The 24417-nt window shown below is 47.0% G+C and overlaps 1 protein-coding gene across 1 annotated transcript in view; it reads right to left on the bottom strand.

The window, feature by feature from the left end:
• Positions 1-24207, bottom strand: part of COL20A1 (collagen type XX alpha 1 chain) — a 139561-nt gene extending 115354 nt beyond the window's left edge. The window contains exons 1-5 of the mRNA XM_066624730.1: positions 24132-24207; positions 16290-16400; positions 13913-14056; positions 12278-12436; positions 1926-2117 (exon numbers count right to left, since the gene is read on the bottom strand). Of these exons, the coding sequence (XP_066480827.1) occupies positions 1926-2117; positions 12278-12436; positions 13913-14056; positions 16290-16400; positions 24132-24207 (682 nt within the window). The remainder of the gene's footprint in view (positions 1-1925; positions 2118-12277; positions 12437-13912; positions 14057-16289; positions 16401-24131) is intronic.
• Between the last annotated feature and the right edge of the window lie 210 nt (positions 24208-24417).

Raw genomic sequence — 24417 nt, 5'->3', positions numbered from 1 at the left:
GTGCAAAATAGAAAACTTACCCTTACCAGTTCAAGCCACTTTTTTGTCCTTTTTAGTGTGGGGGGGAGGCTGCCTTCTGGAGCATTTGTTGCACTCCAGCTCCATGGATTGGGACCATTCCAGTGTCCTCACATTCCCCTTTGGCTGGCCTGACCACCAGCCAAGGTATGTCTGCCTACTCGTGAGTAAACACGATGTGCGGCTGCTTCACTTTCCATAGAGCTCCATAGACTCGCAGCTGGGAGGGAGGACCTCCTTTTCCGTGTTTTTGGGGGCTGCATTCATTGGATCAGGACCATTCTGATGTCCTTGGAGCCTCTCAGCCTGCCTTGACTAAGGCAAGTCCACTTACTTGTGAGTAAACGCGACCACGTGGCTTTGTTTCGGGCTCAGACTCACAGCCGGGTGGGGGGAGCTTCTCTGGTGTTTTGGGGGGCTGCATTCATTGGATCGGGACCATTCTGGTGTCGTTGGATTCCTCTTAGCCTGCCCTTTCCGATGGACTATGGCAAATACATCTACTCATGAGTAGACGCGCGCTACGGCTCACTTTCACTTTCCATAGGGCTCCATGCATTTTTTCCTTCTGGTTTTTTGGTCATAACTTTTGAAGGAAATAAGCTATCTCAACGGGGTTTTTTTGCATTGTGCTCCGCTAGACATTCTGCATCCAACGGTCTATGGCATGATGCGGTAGCTCGTAATGATGCAAAGTTGGTGCGTCCTCCCCCAGGGTGCGTCACCCCCGGCGCGTCACCCAGTGCAGCCCGCACCCCCCTTGCGATGCCAGTGAGCCCTGGTATGATTTTCTGCATGTTGTCAGCTCCATTTCACCACCACTGTAATCCAATTCTCTTCTTTATCACAGCAACCCTTGCGAGATGGTTGGATGCAAAGTTAACCTTCATTTGCTTTCCCTTTGGGCTACAGCGATTCAGGGACTTTCCCCCTTTATCTGATCCAACCACTTTCCAGTTTGTTGGCATCAGGTGCACAAATCCCTCTTGTTCCTGCCCCACAGCCTGACTTTTCCAGCATTTTTCAGATGGAACACATAATTGGATTAAAGCAAATGCATCTACCTGAAAAGATGCATTTATTGAATGACCTAAGGACTAAAAAAGATGTGACATGGAAGCTTCATAGCTGGAGCTCCTGAAATGTTTTTTTTTTTTCCCCCTTCTAAAAAAAAGTATCTGGGAGGTAAGTTTGGATCAGGGCCATAACTTGGATGGAATGGGGGTTAGGTCCACTTTACCCTTGCCAATTCCATGATTCCCCAGCTGCTGTTAGACATGGTGGGAAAAATTATGGGTATTCAAATCATAGATGGGGTAAAGGGTTCAACTCCTGCACTGTGACCATGATGCAGACCTGGGGTTCAAAGCAGAAAGTCTCTCATTCACTCATTGCTCAGGACCTGTCCTGCATAGCACTAGAACTTCGCCATTTAACTTTCAGCAAATACTCTGCTGACTTTTGACAAAATTCTTGCCATGAAAACTGTATGCAGCTCCTATAGTGGCAAATGAGGCCTGACAGGATGGGTTGGAGGGAAAAGAGGACCAAACCCAGAATGATGTCACAGGTGCATGTGAGGAAGGCAGAGACCGGATCAGTAGTATAGCTAGAGGGGGTGCAAAGCACTAAGTTTTTCAGGGAGCCTCACTGCAGCATGCAAGTGGCCCCTCCCCCTTCCTTTTGAAGCCATTCCAGGCATATGCCTCTGTTTTGCTCCAACCACCTGAAATGACTCTGAAGGGGAGGGGGAAGGTCTGTTTGCATGCCGCAGTGAGGATCCCTGCAAAACATAGTGTTTTGCGCCCCCTCTAGCTATGCCACTGGACAGGATTTCCTCCGGATATGAAACTGTTCTTAAAAAACAAAAGGATCTGACATGTTTTGCTCTTTGAAACAAGCCTCACCTCTCTGTAAACTGTCTCCAGCTGTTTTCTCTTCAGCCAAATAGTCTGTGTCAAAGTCCACTTGGCTTGGCAGAGTCACCTTCGTGGTTGTCAGGAGGTCTGGCATCAGAGTTGACTTGATATTTGGCACAGGTTCGCTGCCCCCTTTGGAAGTGGCTGCTGCTTGCCTTTTCTGGTCTGGCTCATCCTTTCCTAGGTTTCAGAGCATCACAAGGAAAACACTTAGTCCAGGCCTATGAACCCACTTTTTGGGGGTGTATATTACTGTAAACAAGCAAGGCTGAGTGGGTGCATGTGAAATGCCTGGTATTCCCAGTCTTGCTGTTCCGGGAAAACATTTTATTCATCAGAATAAAATGAACCTGATTTTTATCTTATTTGCCAAGTCCTCTGCCTGGGTGTCCATGTGTTCTTAGGTGCAGTGGCATAGCTAGAGGGGGTGCAAACGTATGTTTCACTGCCTCAACCTGAAATGACTCTGAAGGGGAGGGGAGGGGCCCCTTGCACACCACAGTGAGGCTCCCTGCAAAACTCAGTGCTGTGCACCCCCTCTAGCTATGCCACTGCTTAGGTGACCACAAGGCAGCAGCTTGAGAACCCCAGGCAAAGAGGACAAACAAAACCTTAGCACCCAGCTTCATCTGCATCTAAAAGTACATCCATAGGCAGCCCCAGGGCTTATGTGAAGTAAAAATATAGGATAGGAAGCTCACTTCCTATCATAGCGCTCAGCACAGCCTCCAAAAAGAATGGCTAAAACTCAGAGTAGTACCCAAAGCAATTCAAAGAACTGCAGTCAAAGAAAGCAGACTCGACACTCACATTCATTCTGGAGTGAAAATGGATACAAAGAGGTACCATTTATTTGCATGGATTCTGAAACAAGCATACCAAAAAATGAAGGGCAATGATGAGAGCTTCCAATTTTGGAGGTGGGAACAGCAAGAAAGGGAAGGATAAGAACATAAGAACACCCCCACTGGATCAAGCCATAGGCCCATCTAGTCCAGCTTCCTGTATCTCGCAGCAGCCTACCAAATGCCCCAGGGAGCACACCTGATAACAAGAGACCTCATCCTGGTGCCCTCCCTTGCTTCTGGCATTCTGACATAGCCCATTTCTAAAATCAGGAGGTTGCACATACACATCATGGCTTGTACCCCGTAATGGATTTTTCCTCCAGAAACTTGTCCAATCCCCTTTTAAAGGCGTCCAGGCTAGACGCCAGCACCACATCCTGTGGCAAGGAGTTCCACAGACCGACCACACGCTGAGTAAAGAAATATTTTCTTTTGTCTGTCCTAACCCTCCCAACACTCAATTTTAGTGGATGTCCCCTGGTTCTGGTGTTATTTGAGAGTGTAAAGAGCATCTCCCTATCCACTCTGTCCATCCCTTGCATGATTTTGTATGTCTCAATCATGTCCCCCTCAGGCGTCTCTTTTCTAGGCTGAAGAGGCCCAAACTCCATAGCCTTTCCTCATAAGAAAGGTGCCCCAGCCCAGTAATCATCTTAGTCACTCTCTTTTGCACCTTTTCCATTTCTACTATATCCTTTTTATCTGGTGACGATATTTGATTTTCTCTGTAAACCGCTTTGTGAACTTTTTGTTGAAAAGCAGTATATAAATACTGTTGTTGTTGTTGTGACGACCAGAACTGGATGCAATACTCCAGGTATGGCCTTACCATAGATTTGTACAACGGCATTATAATAGTAGCTGTTTTGTTCTCAATACCTTTCCTAATGATCCCAAGCATAGAATTGGCCTTCTTTACTGCCGTCGCACTTTGGGTTGACACTTTCATCAACTTTTCAGCCACCCCAAGATCTCTCTCTTGATCTGTCACAGACAGCTCAGAACCCATCAGCCTATATCTAAAGTTTTGATTTTTTGCCCCAATGTGCATGACTTTACACTTACTTACATTGAAACGCATCTGCCATTTTGCTGCCCATTCTGCCAGTTTGGAGAGATCCTTCTGGAGCTCCTCACAATCACTTCTGGTCTTCACCACTCTGAAAAGTTTAGTGTCGTCTGCAAACTTAGCCACCTCACTGCTCAACCCTGTCTCCAGGTCATTTATAAAGAGGTTGAAGAGCACCGGTCCCAGGACAGATCCTTGGGGCACACTGCTTTTCACCTCTCTCCATTGTGAAAATTGCCCATTGACACCCACTCTCTGTTTCCTGGTCTTCAAGCAGGTCTCAGTCCAGGAAAGGACCTGCCCTCTAATTCCCTGATTGTGGAGTTTTTTCAGTAGCCTTTGGTGAGGGACCGTGTCGAACGCCTTCTGAAAGTTCAGATATATAATGTCCACGGGTTCTCCCGCATCCACATGCCTGTTGACCTTTTCAAAGAATTCTAAAAGGTCTGTGAGGCAAGACTTACCCTTACAGAAGTCATGGTGATTCTCCCTCAGCAAGGCCTGTTCGTCTATGTGTTTTGAGATCCTATCTTTGATGAGGCATTCCACCATCTTACCCGGTATAGATGTTCGGCTGACCAGCCTATAGTTTCCCGGGTCCCCCCTCTTCCCCTTTTTAAAGATCGGCATGACATTTGCTATCCTCCAATCCTCTGGCACTGTGGCCATTTTGAGGGACAAGTTACAAATTTTAGTCAAGAGATCAGCAACTTCATTCTTTAATTCCTTAATAACTCTAGAATAGATGCCATCAGGGTCTGGTGAGTTATTGATCTTTAACTTATCAATTAGGTCTGAAACATATTCTCTTTTAACCTCTATCTGACTTAATTCCTCGGTCAGGAGGGGCCATTTGGGCAATGGTATCTGTCCAAGGTCTTCTGCCGTGAAGACAGATGCAAAGAACTCATTTAATTTCTCTGCCATCTCTAAGTCTCCTTCCCTCCCTCACCATCCAGAGGGCCAATCGCTTTTCTGGCAGGTTTCCTGCTTCTAACATTTGAAAAAGTTTTTATTATTTCCCTTAATGTTGCTGGCCATGTGTTCCTCATAGTCTCTCTTGGCCTCCCGTATCACCTTCTTACATTTCTTTTGCCACAGTTTATGTTCCTTTTTATTCTCCTCATTAGGGCAAATTTCCATTTATGGAAGGAAGCTTCCTTGCCCTTCACAGCCTCTCTAACTTGGCTGGTTAGCCATGCAGGCACTTCCTGGACTTAGTCGAGCCCTTCTTCCTTTGCGGTATACACTTCTGCTGGGCCTCTATTACTGTTTTAAGCAGCCTCCATGCACTCTGGAGAGATTGCACTCTTTTTACCTTCCCTTTCAACCTCCTTCTAACCAGCCTCCTCATTTGAGGGAAGTCTGCCTGTCGGAAGTAAAGGGTTTTTGTGAGAGTTTTGCCTGGTAATCTTCCCATGATGTGCATGTCGAAACGGATCGCAGCATGATCCCCAATGGCTCAGTAACATTGACATCTCTAACCAGGTCCTGAGTATCACACAACATTTTGAAATCATGGCCAGCCCCTATCCCAGAGTCCACCAAGCCAGTAGTATAGCCAGAGGGGAGGCAGCGCGACAAGTTCAGCAGGCACCAGAACGCCCCGTGTAATTACCCCTCCCACTCGCTGTTGGAGCCATTCAGGGCAGCAATGGCAATGTGTAGGCACTCACCAAACCAAACAACATCTCCTGTGCATTGCTGTCACTGCCCCAAATGGCTCCCGTGCCAAGTGGGAAGAGCTGTGCATATTGTGGTGTCTGCTGTACTTACTGCATTGCCCCCCCTCTGGTTATGCTCCTGGACCAGTGCCATCCCAAACCCTGCCATCAAACACAAATATCACCCTTAAAAATCTTCACAAAAATTGAACACATATTTTGAGCTTTGCACAAAAGATAAATGACGATATCGCATTAATTTAAGTCTTCGCATTCATCTCAGTCCCAATTAGTGTCCTCCTTGGATCAGAGCTGGACCAGGTAGGAGTTAATTGTGGGTTTCGTTTGTGCAAGAAAGAACAGCTTTGGCAGACAGGATACCAAATGTCAAAGAGTTAACCTCACCTGTGTCGTCCGCCTTGTTCTTCTCCTTGATCGAGGCACACATGACCTGGGTAAGCTGGCCAACAAGTGAGCTAAGCAAGGGGAAATCTGGCACATAGAATGTGGACAGATGCAGGGGTTCTGAGGCAACTTGGTGCAGCTCTTCCTCAACAGCATTTTTCACGCCTAGAAAAACAAGTGTGAAGAACTGAGACCAAAATAAGGGTGTGCAAGATGGAGAAGTCATAGGAAAGCTGGTGGAGCACACTGGGGTTAGGAGATCTCAGACCAGCGACTCTGGCATCAGGGCTCAGGGATCATACTCCTGCCCCATCCCAGGCACTTTGGGGAGCAGTTCATTTTTGTGAACGTGTGCCCTCACTTACCCACAGCAAATATCTCTACGCCCATATTCTTCAAAGCCTGTGCAGGTAGGATGACATCATCCATTGATTTGCCGTCAGTCAAGAGGACGACCAGTTTGGTAGCCTCTGCTCTGGCCCCAGCTTCTGGTTTCAGATTCTGTTTCAGGACATGAGTCAGTGCAAGCCCTAAGCAGGAGAAAGAAGGGAATGCAGCAGGTCCAAGAGGCACATAGAGTCACACAAAATCTGGTGGATATGACTGTGACCCACAGGCTTGAGTTCTCCCATTTCATATTGCATCAGAAGCCACAAAAAATCAGATGCCCGTGAGATGGGAGAAACCTGCTCGTCTTTCCAAATGATGACCTCTTTTCTACAGTGGGTTCCTTGGAGGCATTTCTCGGAGGCATCCCCCTCTCACAGGCATTCTCATGGTTTCCCCAGGTCTACCAAAACTACAGTGACTTCCTTGCAGCACCCTTCAGTTCTACAACTCAAATCTCCATGGGAGGAGATTATACTGGGGACTTATGGAGTTTTGTCATATAAGTTCAGTTACAAATAGACAGAGAGACCAGGTGGGAAGCAAGCAGGCACACAGAAAAGCAGTGTGAATCAGCGCTGAAAACAACAGCAGCACCCTCCAACCATACTGCCCTTCCAACTCAGGGCTGCTTCTCTTCCTCTGGTCAAATGCAAACCCATCTCTGTGGTTCTGTTCAGGTTGACATACAGGTTGGCTTTAGCTCCTCACTGGGCAGGTGAGCACCACTTCATTCAGTCATTCACTCCACACATACAGCACACCTGTGGAGAAGCAGGGCTGCAACAGCCCTTCAAAGCTGTGCATCTGTCACAGGGTCTGAAAAGGGAGCCTATTGATGTACTGCTGTAGATTCATACATTCCCTTTTCAGACTTCATGATACGTGACATGACCCCTAATTTGAGCAACAGAGGGGAAGGAAACAGCCAGCTCAGAAGGACAGTAGCAAAAACCACAGGGGTTCAAGAGACCCAGGTCCATCAGTGAACCAAGAGCTCCAACGCCAAAGACCACGGAACTGGGGTCTCTAGAGAAAGAATCCCTTGAGCCACATTCCCCTGCGGGACTAGGTCCTTCCACACTAGGGGCCACACATGTCCCATGGCCCCTCAACAGCATTGGCAACACACCAGGGGGGAACAGGCAATAGAGTACCAGGCCCCAGGCCAGGAGACTATCCCCCTTAAGGCTCTGACTCTTCAGGAAGGGGGCAGAACTTGGGAGGAGTAACCTGGACTAAAACAGATAGAAGAACTCAGGAATGCTCCTGTTACGGCTTGGTAAGCGTTCACAGCAAGCGGCTGTCCAGCTGCACCGTGTGCCTATCTCTCAAGGCCAGAGCGTAGGCACTCCCGGGAACAAAGACGATAGACAGCAGAAGTCCTCCACCAAATGTCCCTTTACTATGTACAATATATACAGCAACAGTCCAGATAACACACAATCACGAACCACACTGACGTAGCCTTCGGCACAAAATCCACTCTGTATCTCCCACATTCCAGCTCATCCTCGCTGGACTATATACTGGCTATAGCCAATCAGAGCGAAGTAAAAGTGCAAAGTCACTCTGATGGCATATGGGGTGACTCACCAGGTTACAGTCACCTGGTATGCATCACCAGATGTTGCATCATCTCCTCCCATGATGCTGTGCACAGTCAGGCCAAGACTTCAGGGCCTGACACTATCCAGCCTGCAAATTACCTTCAGGCCCGGGGATGATCCCATAACAGCTCCAGAACATGGAGCACATAACCAGACTGGTGCTCTTCCTGACTCAGGAATTCTAGTCTAACCTGCTTCCTTGACTGATGACAACTCGGTGAGCTTCCCTCACCGAGCCCCATGGATCTCTGCAACAGTCAAGACATCGTGCATGGATATCGAGGTTCAAACAGAGTCAGAGCCGGCAGGCACGCCCCCACTGCCCACTCCCTGTATTCACTGTACACTTAGCAGAGAATGTGTACATTTCTAGCTGCCCTTGATGGCCCATGTAGGAAGCACTCATTGGTCAAAGCTAAAGGAAGACTTTGCATATAGGACAGCCCTTTCCATTGCAGTCCAGGGCAGGACCGCAGGGCACTACTACTGTAGTGTAGGGCAGCCCAGTCCTGAGCCTGGTCAGAGCTGCTTGCCCCAGCGCTGCCCAGGCAACAACCATTGCAGAAGTGCCATAAGGCACTCTGCTGCAGGCAGCGAGTCTGCAGCATGGGCAGAGAGGCCAGTCATAGAGGTGCTGGGCCTCTATGCTGCCTCTACGCTGCCCAGATGCCCAGGAGGGGTGTGGAGCAGGATGTCAGTGCGGGGCCCTTAGGCAGGCCTCTGAATGTGCTTTCAAGCCGAGCCCAAGCAATAAGCCAAGATACCAAACCCAGGGTCAGGGATTGCATTACCTGTTAATGTGGTGCCTCCCCAGTACGGCAGATTCCTAATGGCCTCCAACACCTCATCCCTTGTGGAATATGTATTCAAGTTCCATTCTGTGCGTGGCTTCCCACTGTACTGGGACAAGCCTGGAAGAGAGGAAAGGACAGCCATGATCAGAGAAGAAGTTCATGAAAACAGGAGATGACTGCGTCCAAACAGGCAGTTTTGTAGCTATGGTCCTGAAAGAGGAGTGTGCATTTCAGCTGTGGGCCTTCTTGGAAGAAAGGTCAGTCTCTCTCTCTCTCTCTCTCTCTCAGCTTCAGCTCTCCATCTCTAAAATGAGAATAATAATGATCTATCTTGCAAGGTTGTGGTGAAGAACCTTCTTTACACATTTACTGAAAAGATGAAGGAGGGAATGGGATTGTGCCTGTTCCTGACCGCTATACAGGTTGCATGCACACAAATCCAAGTCCTTTGACTGAGGAGCTACTGATCAGAATAAGCTACAAATGTGAGCATAGATGGTCCAGTGGCCCAAGTTAGTAGGAGGTACCTTTGCTTAGGATTTGTTTTTAGGGGAAAAAAAATGAGAGGGGGAAAGGGAGAGGGAGAAACCTCAAACTGTTTGGGCCTTGTGTTGCAGGCTGGGTGGAAGGCAGGCCTCACCCCTGAAAAAGGTTTGATTCTGCCCTATCTAGACAAGTTGTAAGAGCCATGTGTTGGAAAATCCAACTTTTCCATGTCCTAATAAATGGGATTCTGTACAGTCCCTGAATTTGGAAACTGGCAGACAAGGAGTCCCTTACCTACTCTTATCTTGTCCCAGGCAATGTTTAAAGGTGTCACCAAAGCTGCCAGGAATTCTCGGATGAGCTGGAAGTTGCTGCGCCCGATACTCCAGGAGCCATCCACGAGTAGGACGACATCCATCACGGCAGGCGAGTCACACTGGAAGTGGGAAGCTAGCAAAAGAGGATGTGTTTGGGTTGGGGCAGATCCAGTGTTTGCATTGAGGGGGAGAGGGCATGAACACTAACTCCAGAGCCCCGGTCAATCAGGAGGGTAGACCTGGGCCCCCACTTGAACTTACGGCTTCCATGGCCAAGGTCTGCTGGGCAGGTAAACCTGGGCTCCTGCCCAGACTTGGAGCCCAGAACTACCTGCCAGGTAGACCGGGGCTTCCATTTTGACTCTGCTCCATTGGCTGAGCACGATCTCACTGCCAATGCCCTGCCCAGAGGGCATTCCCCTGGCACTTGACTCTGCTCCCCATCCCAGCATGCGCCTTTCCTCACTGGTGTGACATTGGGGGCAGCTATACACCCATGCCTGCCCCCCTTGGATCCACACCTGGTGTGGGTAGAGAAAGGGGCTGCACCTGTGGATCTCTGATTCCAAAACAAAAATGAATTTGAAATGCCACCTAGTTGAAGGAGAGAAAGTGAGTTTGGGTTTCAATTGTACTGCTGCTAAGTCAGAGCTGAGAGATTTACCACCTACCCAGTACTTGACCACCCCAGGGCAGCTGTAGTATGTACTACAGTATGTATGTACTGCAGGAGTGCAGTATGCACTGCAGCTCCACAATGCACCATAAAACCAGCCCTCCCACTCAACATCAGAGCCATTCTGTTCAGTGATGGAACACAGTTGCCGTCGCTACCCAGAATGGCTCCAATGGTTTGTGGGAGGGGCTGCTTAGATGGCACATTGTGGCACCTGCAGTACTTCCTGCACCCCCCCACCAGTAGGTTTGTTACTGCCCAAGGGCAAAATACAGAAACCTCTTGCCAAGTTTGAAAAGTGTGCCCGCGTAACATTTGACACGGTCTTTTCACAGACTGAAAAACAACTACCTGGAAAAGACCACAATACTAAGGCCAAGTTCGCACAAAGAGTAGATGTTGCAGTCAAGCAGGACTATACCACTTCTGTGGTTTCACCAATCCACCAGCGAGAGAGGAGATGAATGGATATCAAGAGAACTGATTAGGGCATTTCGTGCAGTGGCCTGCCACTGGTGGAAATGCAGCTATGCTTCTCAGTGGAGATGAAAAATGTCAGTTCAAAAGAAGGATCACAAGTCTCCTCTATCAAGCGCATCACACTGCACATAGACCACAGCTGCACTAAGCGGATGTGGCAACCTCCAAAAGTGAAGGCAATCAACCTCTTAGGAAGCAGGCCATCTTATGATTTCCTGCATGTTGTCAGTCCCATTTCACTACCACTCTAATCCAATTCACAGTACACCTTGTGAGATGGCTGGATGCAGAGTTAACCTTCATTTACTTTCCCTTTGGGCTAAAGCAGGGGTCTCTAAACCCTGGCCCGGGGGCCAGATGCAGCCCGCGGCCAGCCTCTATCTGGCCTGCGGCCAGCCTCTTGTCCCCTGAAAGCCTCTGGCCCACTTGGCCAAACGTGACAGGAACTATGCTCTGGTTGTGCCTGGAGGGTGTTCTAAGGGCCAGAGAGGTTGAATGAATGAGCCCATTCATTCATTTATTAACTCATCTAAGTTCTAGCTGTAATTTTTTATATAAATTTTATATTTAAATTTTTTTCTGGACCTCAACACCGTGCCAGGTATTTGATGCAGCCCTCTGGTCAAAAAGTTTGGAGACCCCTGGGCTAAAGTGATTCAGGGCCTTTCCCGCTTTATCAGATTCAGCCTCTTTCTAGTTTGCTGGCATCAGGCACACAAATCACTCTTGGTCCTGTCCCACAGCCCAACTTTTTCAGCATTTGTCAGATGGAACACATAATAGGATTAAAACAAACACATCTACCTGTTGTCAGGAGGTCTGGCATCAGAGTTGACTCGACATTTGGCACAGGTTTGCTTCCCCCTTTGGAACTGGCTGCTGTTTGCCTTTTCTTGTCCAGCTCGTCCTTTCCTAGATTTCAGAGCATCGCAAGGGCAACACTTAGCTCAGGCCTGTGAACCTGAGAACCTGTGTAAGTTACTGTAAAGGACAAGCAATACTGGGTGGGTGAGTGTGAAATGCCTGGAATTGCCAGTCACAGCAGCTTGAGAACCCAGGAAAAGAGATCAAACCAAACCAAGCTCCAGTGGCATAGCTGCAGGGGGTGCAAAGCAAGTTCTTTAGGGAGCCTCACTGTGGCATGCAAATAGCCCCTCCCCTTCGGAATCATTCCAGGCAGTGGGATCAAAACAGAGACATACACCTTAAAGGAAGATGCAAGAGCAGAGAAAAACATGATTAATTCCAGTGAGGTAGCTAGAGAGGGTGCAAAGCAGGTGGTTCCTCCCTCTCCCATTCAGTGTGTATGCCCCTGCATGGAATGGCTCCAAAGGGGAGGGGCCGCTTGCACGTCGCAGTGAGGCTCCCTGCAAAACTTAGTGCTTTGCCCTCCCTCTAGCTACGCCATTGGTTAGCACCTAGCTTCATCTGTAGGTTTGGTCCACACAGATATGAATTTATGTGAATGTGATAGCAAGGAAACTTTGCAAAGAGCACAAGAACAAACAAGATTTCAGTTGTTCTGTCATGCAGCTGGGCTATCATGCCTTAACTTCAGCCTCTCATTTAGGAAATGGAATGAGCTTAGCCTACTTTGTACATACTTATTGGAGTTGATGTTTCACTGGTGGTTGGCAAAGTGGCTTTGGTCTCCAAGCTGTAGTCAGCGGCTGCGGTTCCTAGGAATGACTCTGCTTTTTCTGGGGCAGTCAATGGGTGCCTCCTGTTACTCCTAGCATGGGAGAGGTTCTTTAGGTCTTCAACTGAAAGCCAAAATGTGATTGGGTTTGAGACAGCCACAAAATTAACTGAGTAAAACATTTGCAGCTCAATCCAATCCACTGAGATAGCAACAGCAGAACAGAGTTCTGCTATCAACAGGCTATATAGCAGCAGTAGCATAGCTACGGGGGGTTGCAATAAAAGTTGCAGGCACTGGAATGAGCTGTGTAAGCGGCCCCTCCCACTCAATATTGGAGCCGTTCTGGGCAGCAAGTGCGAAGGGCCACTTTTATGTCACACTGCAGTGCCTGCTGTACGTACCACACCGCCCCCCCAGCTATACGACTGCACCAAGCATGCAGAGTGCTTCATATAATCCTGATGATGTCCTTGTCCATGGATACTTGTCCATGTAAGGCAAGTCAGTGTTGTTGTTCCCATGTTGCAGCTGGAAAGTTGGGGTTGAGAGAGTGGATCCTGACAGAGGGGAGGTCCAGTCCTAGAAAGTTCTGGTCCACAGTCACTACACTACACCAGCCCTCTATAACATACATGATGCGGCTGGAACACACTGGGCGATGTGTGTGGAAGAGGGCTGGAAGAGAGCTCCGGGATGTGACCACACTAGTGGACAAAATTTTGGAAACCTTTTGTAAAATTTGTATTTATGAATGATCCCATCATGCTATATACCACTGGAAAGGTAATTTCATGAAGAATGTAATTATTTATTATTATTATTATTATTATTATTAACAGTATTTATATACCGCTTTCCAACTAAAAGTTCACAAAGCGGTTTAGAGAGAAAAATCAAATAACTAAATGGTTCCCTTTCCCAAAAGGGCTCACAATCTAAAAAGATGCAAATGAATACCAGCAAACAGCCACTAGAACAGACAGTGCCGGGGTGAGGTGGGCCAGTTACTCTCCCCCTGCTAAAAAAAGGAGCACCCACTTGAAAAAGTGCCTCTTACCCAATTGAGTGTGTTGAATTATCTGTACTCTATTTTCTGTATTCGGTCTGTATTGAATTATCTGTATTCTATCAAACATTATGGCCAATTAACTAGGAAAGGAAAACACAGCTGCCTTATGGAACAAAAAGTGAATTCCTTTAACTCAAAACTGACCAATGATTGTTCCAAGAACCAATGAGATGTTATTATGATATAGCAGGGGGCCAATAAGATGTTAGTATGAGTCAACTCTCATTTCCATGGATCAGAGCTAATACTAGAACTCTTACTCAGTTGTGTGAGTGTCATCAAGTTGGCTACTAGTTTTTTGCTGGTTATTCAACTGTTGGGTGACCTGCACTATTCTATATTAAAGTTAATAAATAGATAACGTTAATGGGGGTGGCACCAACCCTAGTGATGCCACTGCATTTAGGTTGTGCGCATGATAGCGCAATTTATGCTATAAGGTCTGGTATGGGAGAAGGTCCATCATTGGGATGACACAATGAGCTTCCACCTTGGCTGCAACACTGAGAAAGTAAAAACCACACTTACTCACGAATTTCCTTTTGACAAAAAGAACCTCTTGAGACCCATTCAGGGTGTAGATTTGCAGAGTATACTCCTTGGAGGGGCTCAACCCCCCAACGGTCACTTTAGCTGTCTTGGTTTTCAACATTACCTCTTGTTCAGAGTCACCTGCAGAAGACAGAAACTATGAAGGCAAAAACTGGACTTAGGTTGCAATCCGATCCACACTTTCCTGGGAGTAAGCCCCTTTCACTCAAATGGGACTTACTTCTGAGTAGACCTGCATAGGATTGGGCTTTTAGGCCAGTTCATGCAATCAGCCCATGCTGTATTCTAAGAGTATGGAATCCTGATCATTGATGGACTAGGATCACCTATACCACCCAGTGACCAGTACAGTACAGGAATTAGTAATGGGAGCATGTAGCCACATCTGATTGAGTATGCTGTATTGTTAAACCATTAAAAAGTGGTCCCTGACTGGAAAGGATAACTCGAGGCTGAATAAAACAGAGAAAAAATGGACACACGGAATCATCACCAGAGATGGGACATAATGGCTGTCTGTAAATGGTTGTGAACTGCTATGAAAAAAAATGGAACATTGAAGGCATTTTCAAAGAGGGGGTGATTACTCCAAATCACTACTTTGGAGGCAAAAATCAAACCAGGAAAACGTTAATCTCAGAAGAGGACTAGATAAGCTTTTAGGACTGATCCAGGAAGACTACCCAGAGCTGGCCTGCCTGGTGCAGGGATGATGAAGCATCCTCTGCTACATTCTGCAGGTTGGTTGGGGACCAGTTCAGCCAGTTTCACTTACTTCCTCCACCAGTCCCTATGGGTTTACTCAGATAAACCCCACACTTGCTGGTGCAGATCTGTTAGGGTGAAGGGGGTGTGTCAAGACTGGGGATCCTGTGGACGCTGTTGCCACTGAGATCTGCCCATGGTTAGCCCCTGATCCATCCCTGGCCTAATCTTATGGCCTCCCTGATCCTCTCTTACTGCAACCATGATTGCACCAACATGGGATACATGGCACCGCTGCCAGTGCAAGGCCTGCTGGCCTTTGCACAAGTGGTCACACTCTGCAGACTGCCATCTGAAGCAGCCATAACAGCAGACCATGGGATATGTTGGTGGACTGTGAGATCCAACACTAGTACTATTACAACCCATCAGGAATGCCTTATCACCAACCAAAATCTTAGAAAGCATCCAGAACAGGTTTATCTCTGCTTTTACAAACCTATTATTAGCTTAATGTTCTTGCATATTCTCCACACTGGGTGGCATTAAAACATTGGGAGGGGGATAACAGTTCAAGTGCATGTGGCAGACATTAAACACATGGGATCCTTTCTCTGTTTACGGGGAATTGCTTAGAATGACTTTTGCATGGTCAGTTTCTTAAAGCAGGGGTTACTATGTTTTTAGCCAGGATGAAGAACTACAAGGTCCAGGGTGGTATGTAGCATTAGTATAGGGAACAGTGGCATAACTAGAGGGGGTGCAAAGCATCAAGGAAGCCTTAACACAGCGTGCAATTGGCCCCTCCCCTTCAGAGCCATTCCGGGCATGGCTCTGAAGGGGAGGGGGAAGGACTGCTTGCAAGGTGTGGTGAAGTTCCTTGCAAAACTTAGTACTTTGTAACCCCTCTAGCTACATCACTTATAGGATGGGCCGCTGTGAGATACAGGAAGCTGGACTAGATGGGCCTATGGCCTGATCCAGTGGGGCTGTTCTTAGGTTCTTAAACTACAATTCCCAGGAGGCCTTGCAGGTCTCTTGTTATCTGGTGCGCTCTCTGGGGCATTTGGTGGGCTGCTGTGAGATACAGGAAGCTGGACTAGATGGGCCTATGGCCTGATCCAGTGGGGCTGTTCTTATGTTCTTAGGGAAAGCTGTAGTTTAGAGGGGAAAGCCCTGCTTTGCATGCAGAGGATCCCAGTTGCAACTTCTGACATCAGAAGGAAGATATGTGAAAGACCCCCCTCTAAATCATTGGAGAGCCACTGCCAATTAGCATAGCATACAACATTTTTTAATAGTACCATCATGTTATATATCAATTGATGCATAATTTCATGCAGAATGCAATGACACAAACTGCATTTTACTATCTCTATCCTATCAAAAGCTACAGCCAAAAAACCCAGGGGATATAGGGCAATGATGCATCACCATGCCCACCGCCTGGGGCACTGCCCCACCCACTGCATGGGAGGAGGTCCATCATGGGGCTGATGCACTGGTTTCCCGACCAATGATGCAAACCCTAGCAATGCCACTGCTTGGAGCCAATAAGACGTTTTCTTTGAATGGGGGGTAGAAGTTTGAGGGCAGAAATGTATACTTCCCCGGTGAGAACATAGTGGTCTACTCCATCACTGCATACCTGCCATGGGCTTTACACACACTTTGTACCCATGGGTGTTCCCTTCTGTTTCTTTCCATTTCATCTGCAGCCTGTCTTCTGATAAGACTGTCAGCTTCAACCGGTTTGACCCTGGAGAAAAAGCATCAACACCTTTTCAATCAATGCTGCTTTTCACTCCCAAGTTAGACGACTGCATTGTCCACATAATTCAAAACTCTAAAATCAGGGAGTCATTTTTGAGGTGGAGAATTTCTGAGGCATCAACAGGTCTCTCATCTAGTTTCCTATGTCGATGGATTTCTTTTGGGGGTTTGTTTGTTTGTTTGTTTGTTTGCATGGAGCGACATTCAAGCATGAGAGCCCCCATCTGCAGTGGAAACCTGAAACGCAGGTTGACCACCTCAGTAAGAACTAAGCCAAAGGCAGCTGAGAAAAAAGGCATCTCTAAGAAAGAGCAGAATATCCCTTGAAATGAAAAGCTTTCAGAGAGATGTGGCAGTTCCGGGGATCCTGAATGTTGCTGAGAGTGCAATCTCAGCTGGCAGTTTGAAGGCCACCTGTATGAAAAATGCAAAATCCAAGGAAGTGTAAATAACAGCCCCTGACAGCCTACAACTCAGAAAGGGTAGCAGGCATCTGCTTGCCCCAGCTCTCTGAAATGCCCTATAGGGAAGCAGGCTCCTGAATTAACAAATGCAGGATGGGGTGGGGGGTGGGTTAAGAGAACAGATGTGTGAACCAAACTATTGGATGTACCTCTTTCTTCCATACAACTACAGAATGCCCATATTTCTAAGCAATTGCATCATAAACATTTCCATTCAAATCATCTTCGTTTGTGCAAATATCGCGAATGCAAAAGCCACCAGGTCAGCTTGGCACGTCCCCAGCAGCAGCTCTGAACTCAATCTAAGGGTTAAACTATACACCGCATTAAATATGTGGCCAGGGCCTCGGAGAGGAGTTTTATTACGGGGTACAAAGTTTGTTTTGGGCCCCTTTGCAAAGAGGGAGGGGTGAAACAGAGCAGGGGAGGGTGGTGACAAGTGGGCAGAATGGGGGCAGGGAGGGGTGGATTGAAGGTGGAGATAGCTGGAAGAGTCTTTGGAGCCCAGGTGCACCTACCCATGTGGAATCGGCAGCTAGATACAGTAATATAGAAAACCACTCCTAAATCTCTCTAAAATCTTTTAATATAGAAAAACATGCAGAAAATTAGCATAATTATATTTAGGGTCACACAAGCATGGAAAGTGTCCTGAGCGTACCAAAGCTTGCTTCTGCAGCAGCTATAGTCCTGCAGCTGTGACCCTGAGCTCCTATGCACTCCTTCATGGTAAGCAGATCCACAAGCCAAAGAACTACTATAGCAGTCCTGTTTCCCCCTCACATTTGACACTGTGTTAAGGAGTGTCATGAATGCATTTCTCGGCCCAGTATATATGGTTTGTCAGTAGCTACAGCCGCACGCTCATGGTAGTGTCCCCAGCATCCTGTGCAGGCAACAAGTCTGAGTATATAGGAAATGAGGCAAAGAAGGAAGGCCCATAGGCAGGGAGACAGACCAGGGACAGACTGCACTTGCTCCTGGTGTGGAAGGGATTGTCGCTCCCGAATCAGCCTTTTCAGCCACACTAGACGCTGTTCCAGAACCACCATTCAGAGCGTGATACCAGAGTCTTTCGAGACTGAAGGTTGCCAACACAAAGGATCCCAGGAAATTTCTGGGTCCCCTCCTTTAGCTCCTGGTCCCCCCCCCTTTTGACTATGGGCCCAGGTACAAATTACCCCCTCTCTCCTAGGCTCTGTGTGTGGCTATCATCCTGTGTCTTCAGCTGAAAACTGTCTCCCTGAGGTGGTTATGTGTTTACCCTCCCCCCCCCAAGGACATAAGAAGAGCCTCATTGCTGCATCAGGCCAAAGGCCCATCTAGTCCAACTTCCTGTATCTCACAGTGGCCCACCAGATGCCTCAGGGAGAACACAAAAAGAGACCCACATACCGGTGCCCTCCCTTGTATCTGGCATTCTGAGGTTAGCCTACGTCTAAAAACACATACACATCATGGCTTGTAACCTGTGATGGACTTTTCCATCAGAAATCTGTCCAATTCCCTTTTAAATGCATCTAGGCCAGACGGCATCACCACTTCCTGTGGCAAGGAGTTCCACAGACCAACCACACGCTGAGTTTATAAATATTTTCTTTTGTCTGTCCTAACTCTCCAACACTCAATTTTAGTGGATGTTTTCCTGTTTCTGGCATTATGTGAGAGGGAAAAGAGTGTCTCTCTATCCACTCTAACCATCCCTTGCATAATTTTGTATGTCTCAATCATTTTGCCCCTCAGACTCCTGTTTTCTAGACTGAAGAGCCCCAAATGCTGTAGCCTTTCCTCGTAAGGGAAGTGCCCCAGACAAGTAATCATTTTAGTCACTCTCTTTTGCACCTTTTCCATTTCCACTATATCTTTTTTGAGATGTGGCAACCAGAACTGGATGCAATACTCCAGGTGTGTACAACTGCATTATAATATTAGCCGTTTTATTCTCAATCCCCTTTTTAATGATCCCTAGAATAGAATTGACCTTCTTCACCACTGCCACACGCTGGGTCCACACATTCATCGAGCTGTCCATCAGCAGTCCAAGATCTCTCTCCTGATTTGTCACAGACAACTCAGAACCCTTTAACCTATATGTGAAGTTTTGGTTTTTTGCCCCAGTGTGCATTACTTTACACTTACTTACATCGAAACGCACCTGCCATTTTGCTGCATTCAAAATGCTGCCATTTTGCTGTTCTTCAAAAAAATAAACATTTTGTTCTTATGTTCTTATGCCCATTCTCCCAGTTTGAAGTGATCCTTCCAGAACTCTTCACAATCCTTTCTTGTCTTTACCACTCAGAAAAATTTAGTGTCATCCACAAACTTGGCCACCTTGTTGCTTAACCCTGTCTCCAGGTTATTTATGAACAGGTTCAAAAGAACCAGTACCAGGACAGATCCATCGGGCGCACTGCTTTTCACCCCTCTCCAGTTTGAAAATTGCCCATTGACATCCACTCTCACTTTCCTGGTTCTCAACCAGTTCCTAATCCAGGGGAGGACCTGCTGTCTTAAAGGACCATCCTCCACATATTTTGTTAAAACACACATCTCTTTGACCCTAAAAGCCTCTGCTTCCATTTATGCATACTTGTTTTGTCTGTGATATTTATATCCTGTATTTATTCATTACAATTTCATCCTGCCGCTCCTCTAAGAAGTCCAGGGTGGTGTACCTGGTCCCCAATCTGTTTAATCCTTGCTAGCCAGTCACAGAACAGAGCATTCCAACAACAGGCCTTTCAAGGGTTTGATCGGTCATTTGCATCCCAGATATCACGCCACACTGGACAATCTCTTCCTTTTTATATTCAGCTGCTCACATTCTTGTCTCTTCATTTTGGGGATCCCTGAGTGACTGCTGGAAGCTGGGAAGGGTAAGAGGAGCTGAACATAGCTGCTGGTTTCATCAAGAAATGAATCCCTTCTTTGTTCAGCTTGTTGTCTCTGTGTTTGTTCCAGCCTAGCAAGGCCACTGGGCCCTCTGAAGTCTCCTCCAAATCTTGAAAAGGGACAGGGAGGCCATCCATTTCTGTCTCAGCCTGGGTAGTTTGTGAATCTTGGCTTTGTTTCCCCCAGAAAATAATTTCCCTGCAGGAAGTTTAAAGGATCTCTCTGAAAGGTTAAGGCACCCAGATGTCAGTGGTTATGTCATGTTGGATGTCCAGTAATGCTCTGCTCCGGCTGTGTCTTGTCACAAACTTTCCAAGGGCTTGGAGGTGCACTGTAGATAGAGCTAAGATAGATGTGGTCATGTTTTGTGCAGTGTTTATAGAGAGAAGTGGCCACAGCTCCATGGCACACAGGGATGGCCTTAGGAGTGATTTAAAAAAAAAGGGATGGCCTTAGGAGGTATGGGGCCCAACTGGAAACATTTTTTACTGAGCCCTAGCCAAGGTCTGTAGAATTTCGAGAAATAACATTTATTGTAGACTTTATCTCTATGGGGGAATGGAAAGCCATCACAATGTGCGCTGAAAAAGTGCATGCGAGTTAAAGGACCAAATTCACATAAGCACATTTCAGTATAAAATTGCTTACATATAAGTCTCCAAGTAAACAGACAAATTGTGTTGATTATCTCTGAGAAGTAAATAGTTCATGAAACCACATGTTTAAATGACTATGAAATAATTCAGTAAATATATTATTTTTTGTTAATTTTTAATTAATTTTTGTTTAGGAAAAAAATTTCAAAATTCCCGTATTTTTTAAACTGCATTTTAACCTCTTAAATGTGGGCTCCAATTGGGAACAGTTGGCCCAACTGGCTTCAAGTGGACACTGACAGCGGAACATATATTTCTCATGCAGAAGTCCCTGGCTGCAGTTCTTGGCATCTCCAAATATCCTAAGTAGCCATACTTGGACATACCTTCACCAGAGACCCTGGAGAGTCACAGCCAGTCAGAATAGATGGCATTGAGATGGACCAATGGTCTCAGCAAATGATGGACATATATATACAAGTGTGATACAAACATGACATTGCTATCTACTAAGTCTGTCCTTTGGTCTGTCTCACTCACTGTTGTCTGTGTGGATTGGCAGTATATTAACATTAGCTCTTTTAGCTGGAGAGCTACTAAGGGCGCAATCCTAACCCCTTATGTCAGTGCTTCCCAGCACTGGCATAGCGGTGCCAATGGGACATGTGCTGCATCCTGCAGTTGGGTATCACTCATGGAGGCCTCCTCAGAGTAAGGGAAAATTTGTTCCCTTACCTTGAGGCTACATTGCCCTTATGTCAGTGCTGGAAAGCACTGGAAAGCACTGACATAAGAGGTTAGGATTGCGCCCTAACTTAAATTCACATCTGTGTGAACCAACCTGCAAAGCCATGCAGTCCAGGATCAGTCTCAGCACATAATGAACTTTGGTTCAAGAAGAGCATGTCTACTGAACTCATTATTCACTATTTTATATGCCACTCATGAAATATGCATTGTTGGGGTTGGAGAACGTGTGTTGAACTGCTAGGGCAAAGAGAATTAACCTCACTTCATTTCATTTCAACTTCATTTCCAGACTACCTCCCTCCCTGGCAGCCCTGCCAGGGAGCTGAACTTACCCTCTTAATAAACCTGTTAAGTTACCAAGATACATGAGTGGCAGGAAAAAGGTGACCCAGGTCATTCTACAGACTGGAAAACCACAAAAGCCCATGAAGTTTCTTAGTTGTGGGCCTCTGGAATTGTTGTTGGCAACCTTCAGTCTCGGAAGACTATGGTATCGCGCTCTGGATGGTGGTTCTGGCACAGCGTCTAGTGTGGCTGAAAAGGCCGATTCGGGAGTGACAATCCCTTCCACACTGGGAGCAAGTGTAGTGTGTCCCTGGTCTGTCTCCCTGGCTATGGGCCTTCCTTCTTTGCCTCTTTGCCTCAGACTGTTGGCCAAGTGTCTCTTCAAACTGGGAAAGGCCATGCTGCACAGCCTGCCTCCAAGCGGGCATCTCAGAGGCCAGGGTTTCCCACTTGTTGAGGTCCACTCCTAAGGCCTTCAGATCCCTCTTGCAGATGTCCTTGTATCGCAGCTGTGGTCTACCTGTAGGGCGCTTTCCTTGCATGAGTTCTCCGTAGAGGAGATCCTTTGGGATCCGGCCATCATCCATTCTCACGACATGACCAAGCCAACGCAGGCGTCTCTGTTTCAGCAGTGCATACATGCTAGGGATTCCAGCTCGTTCCAGGACTGTGTTGTTTGGAACTTTGTCCTGCCAGGTGATGCCGAGGATGCGTCGGAGGCAGCGCATGTGGAATGCATTCATTTTCCTCTCCTGTTGTGAGCGAAGAGTCCATGACTCGCTGCAGTACAGAAGTGTACTCAGGACGCAAGCTCTGTAGACCTGGATCTTGGTATGTTCCGTCAGCTTCTTGTTGGACCAGACTCTCTTTGTGAGTCTGGAAAACGTGGTAGCTGCTTTACCGATGCGTTTGTTTAGCTCGGTATCAAGAGAAAGAGTGTCGGAGATCGTTGAGCCAAGGTACACAAAGTCATGGACAACCTCCAGTTCATGCACAGAGATTGTAATGCAGGGAGGTGAGTCCACATCCTGAACCATGACCTGTGTTTTCTTAAGGCTGATCATCAGTCCAAAATCTTGGCAAAATCTTGGCCTCTGGAATAGGTTCAGAAAAAATCCTCCCCAGCTCTCACCCAGTCTCAAAACTGTCAGTGTTTTTCCATGCTGTCTGCGAGCCATGGTCAGTTTGCCTTGTTGAAATCAGAAATTTACTTAATACTGTAGTGCTTAAGACTCAGAAATGCTGAAACCAAAAGATGTACCCTGTACAAGGATACGCTCCAGCCTTCCCACCTCTAGACTGGCCTTCCCAGTCTGATGGTATAGGAAAACAGCTTGATTGCTTAAAGCTAAATCACAGATAAAAGGGAAGTTTTCAGCTTGATTGCTTAAAGCAAAATCACAGATAAAGGGGAAGTTTAGTTTAGCAAGAATGTTGAAACTAACAGCTTAATCCTAACCCTTCACCCATACAGCCAGGCAGCATGTCCTGCACTGTATCCAGTGCAGGGTTGGAGCAGGCTGGAGGTCACCTGAGAATAAGAGGATATTTTTTTCCCTTACCCCATGTTGAGCCCCAGCCTGCCCTATGGGCTAGTCAGATCTGTACCAGCTATTTAGCTGGTGCACATCCAGGAAGCCCATGTAGGGCTGTCTGGCCTGGGAGCAGGGGTTAGGATATGGCATGTGGTGCAGTCGCTGATCCCATCCCTTCTCAGACCAGATCCTCTCCGTTCCATTCCCTCCCAGGAACGCCCCTCCCCACCTCCAGACTGCCCTCCTATCACACTCTCCCAACCCCTGCGCTACCTGGTTTGGCTCTTACCTTTGCTGGCTGGCACAGGGATTGGAGTTGGCGCTGCCAAGCTGGAGCGCACTTGCTTCCATGCCACAGTCCCGATGAAAATTGCCCCCTTCCACTAAAGCTACCAATAGAGAAATTGGCATCGCAGCTTCCTCCCTGGGACAAACAGCAGCTTTGAGGGGCAATATTCATGGTAAAACAGTGCAGGGGTGAAGAGGTAAACACCTCTCTCCCCCACACCACAGGCCCCATCTGATTCAGCCCTGTGTGATTATTGCTTTTTACTGTAATGTAACATACTATAAATGAAATGAAAAGCCCTAACTAGAATGATGGTAAATTTTGTGTCGCATCCAATTTGCCCCTTTCTTCATACCTTCTGCTCTCGTAAAAATGTATGATGTCCTCCCATATCTGCAAATCCTGTATCTGCTGTTTCAATTATCCACAGTTCAGAAATGCCCCTCATAGCACCCCCGCATAGTACCCCCATAGTACCCCCCTATAAAAGGTGCATGGGGGGATTTTTGAACCTTTTCATACGGTTGCCTTTTGTGCTTGGTTTCTGTGTCCGTGGGGTCCTCATGGATATGCCTGTACCTCCCCCTTTGACCTCACTGAGATACTGTCATAGTACTTGATGTGGTTTGTTTAATTTCATTCTGCATTAAATTCTGCATTGAATGGTGTATAACATGATGGTATTATTTGAAAATACCAAGGTTTTCACAATTTTTGCCACTAGTGTCAAGCTCAGGTTGTTGTCCCCCTAAAGCTTGTTGCCCAGTGCAATTGCCACCCCCTGCAATCCCTTAGCTATGCCTCTGCTAACACTCACGTTGACTTGTTATTGGAATAACAGATAAATTTCAGATATAGCACTTAGCCCATGATTTGAAAAAGGAGGGGATCATTTCTCCTTACCTTGACCACACAGCTGTAGCATGAAGTGACTTGCAAGCATTATGCAGGTAATCCAGAAATATCTCTGAGCCGGCATGATAACCTGGACATGTACAAAGGAAGACATCATGAAGACACCTGTTGCCTAAGCAAATGGTAGATATTGCATTTTAATTCTGCCCTTCCTCCAGAGATGGTGGGATGGTGGGAGGGTTTGTTCCCCAATCCCATCTTATTCTCACAACAACCCTGTGGGGTAGGTGGTGAGAGACTGACTGACCAAACATTACCAAATGAGCCTAATGGT

Source organism: Tiliqua scincoides, chromosome 4 (assembly GCF_035046505.1).
Source record: "Tiliqua scincoides isolate rTilSci1 chromosome 4, rTilSci1.hap2, whole genome shotgun sequence".
NCBI lineage: Eukaryota > Metazoa > Chordata > Lepidosauria > Squamata > Scincidae > Tiliqua > Tiliqua scincoides.
This window is presented reverse-complemented; position numbering and strand designations above follow the sequence as displayed.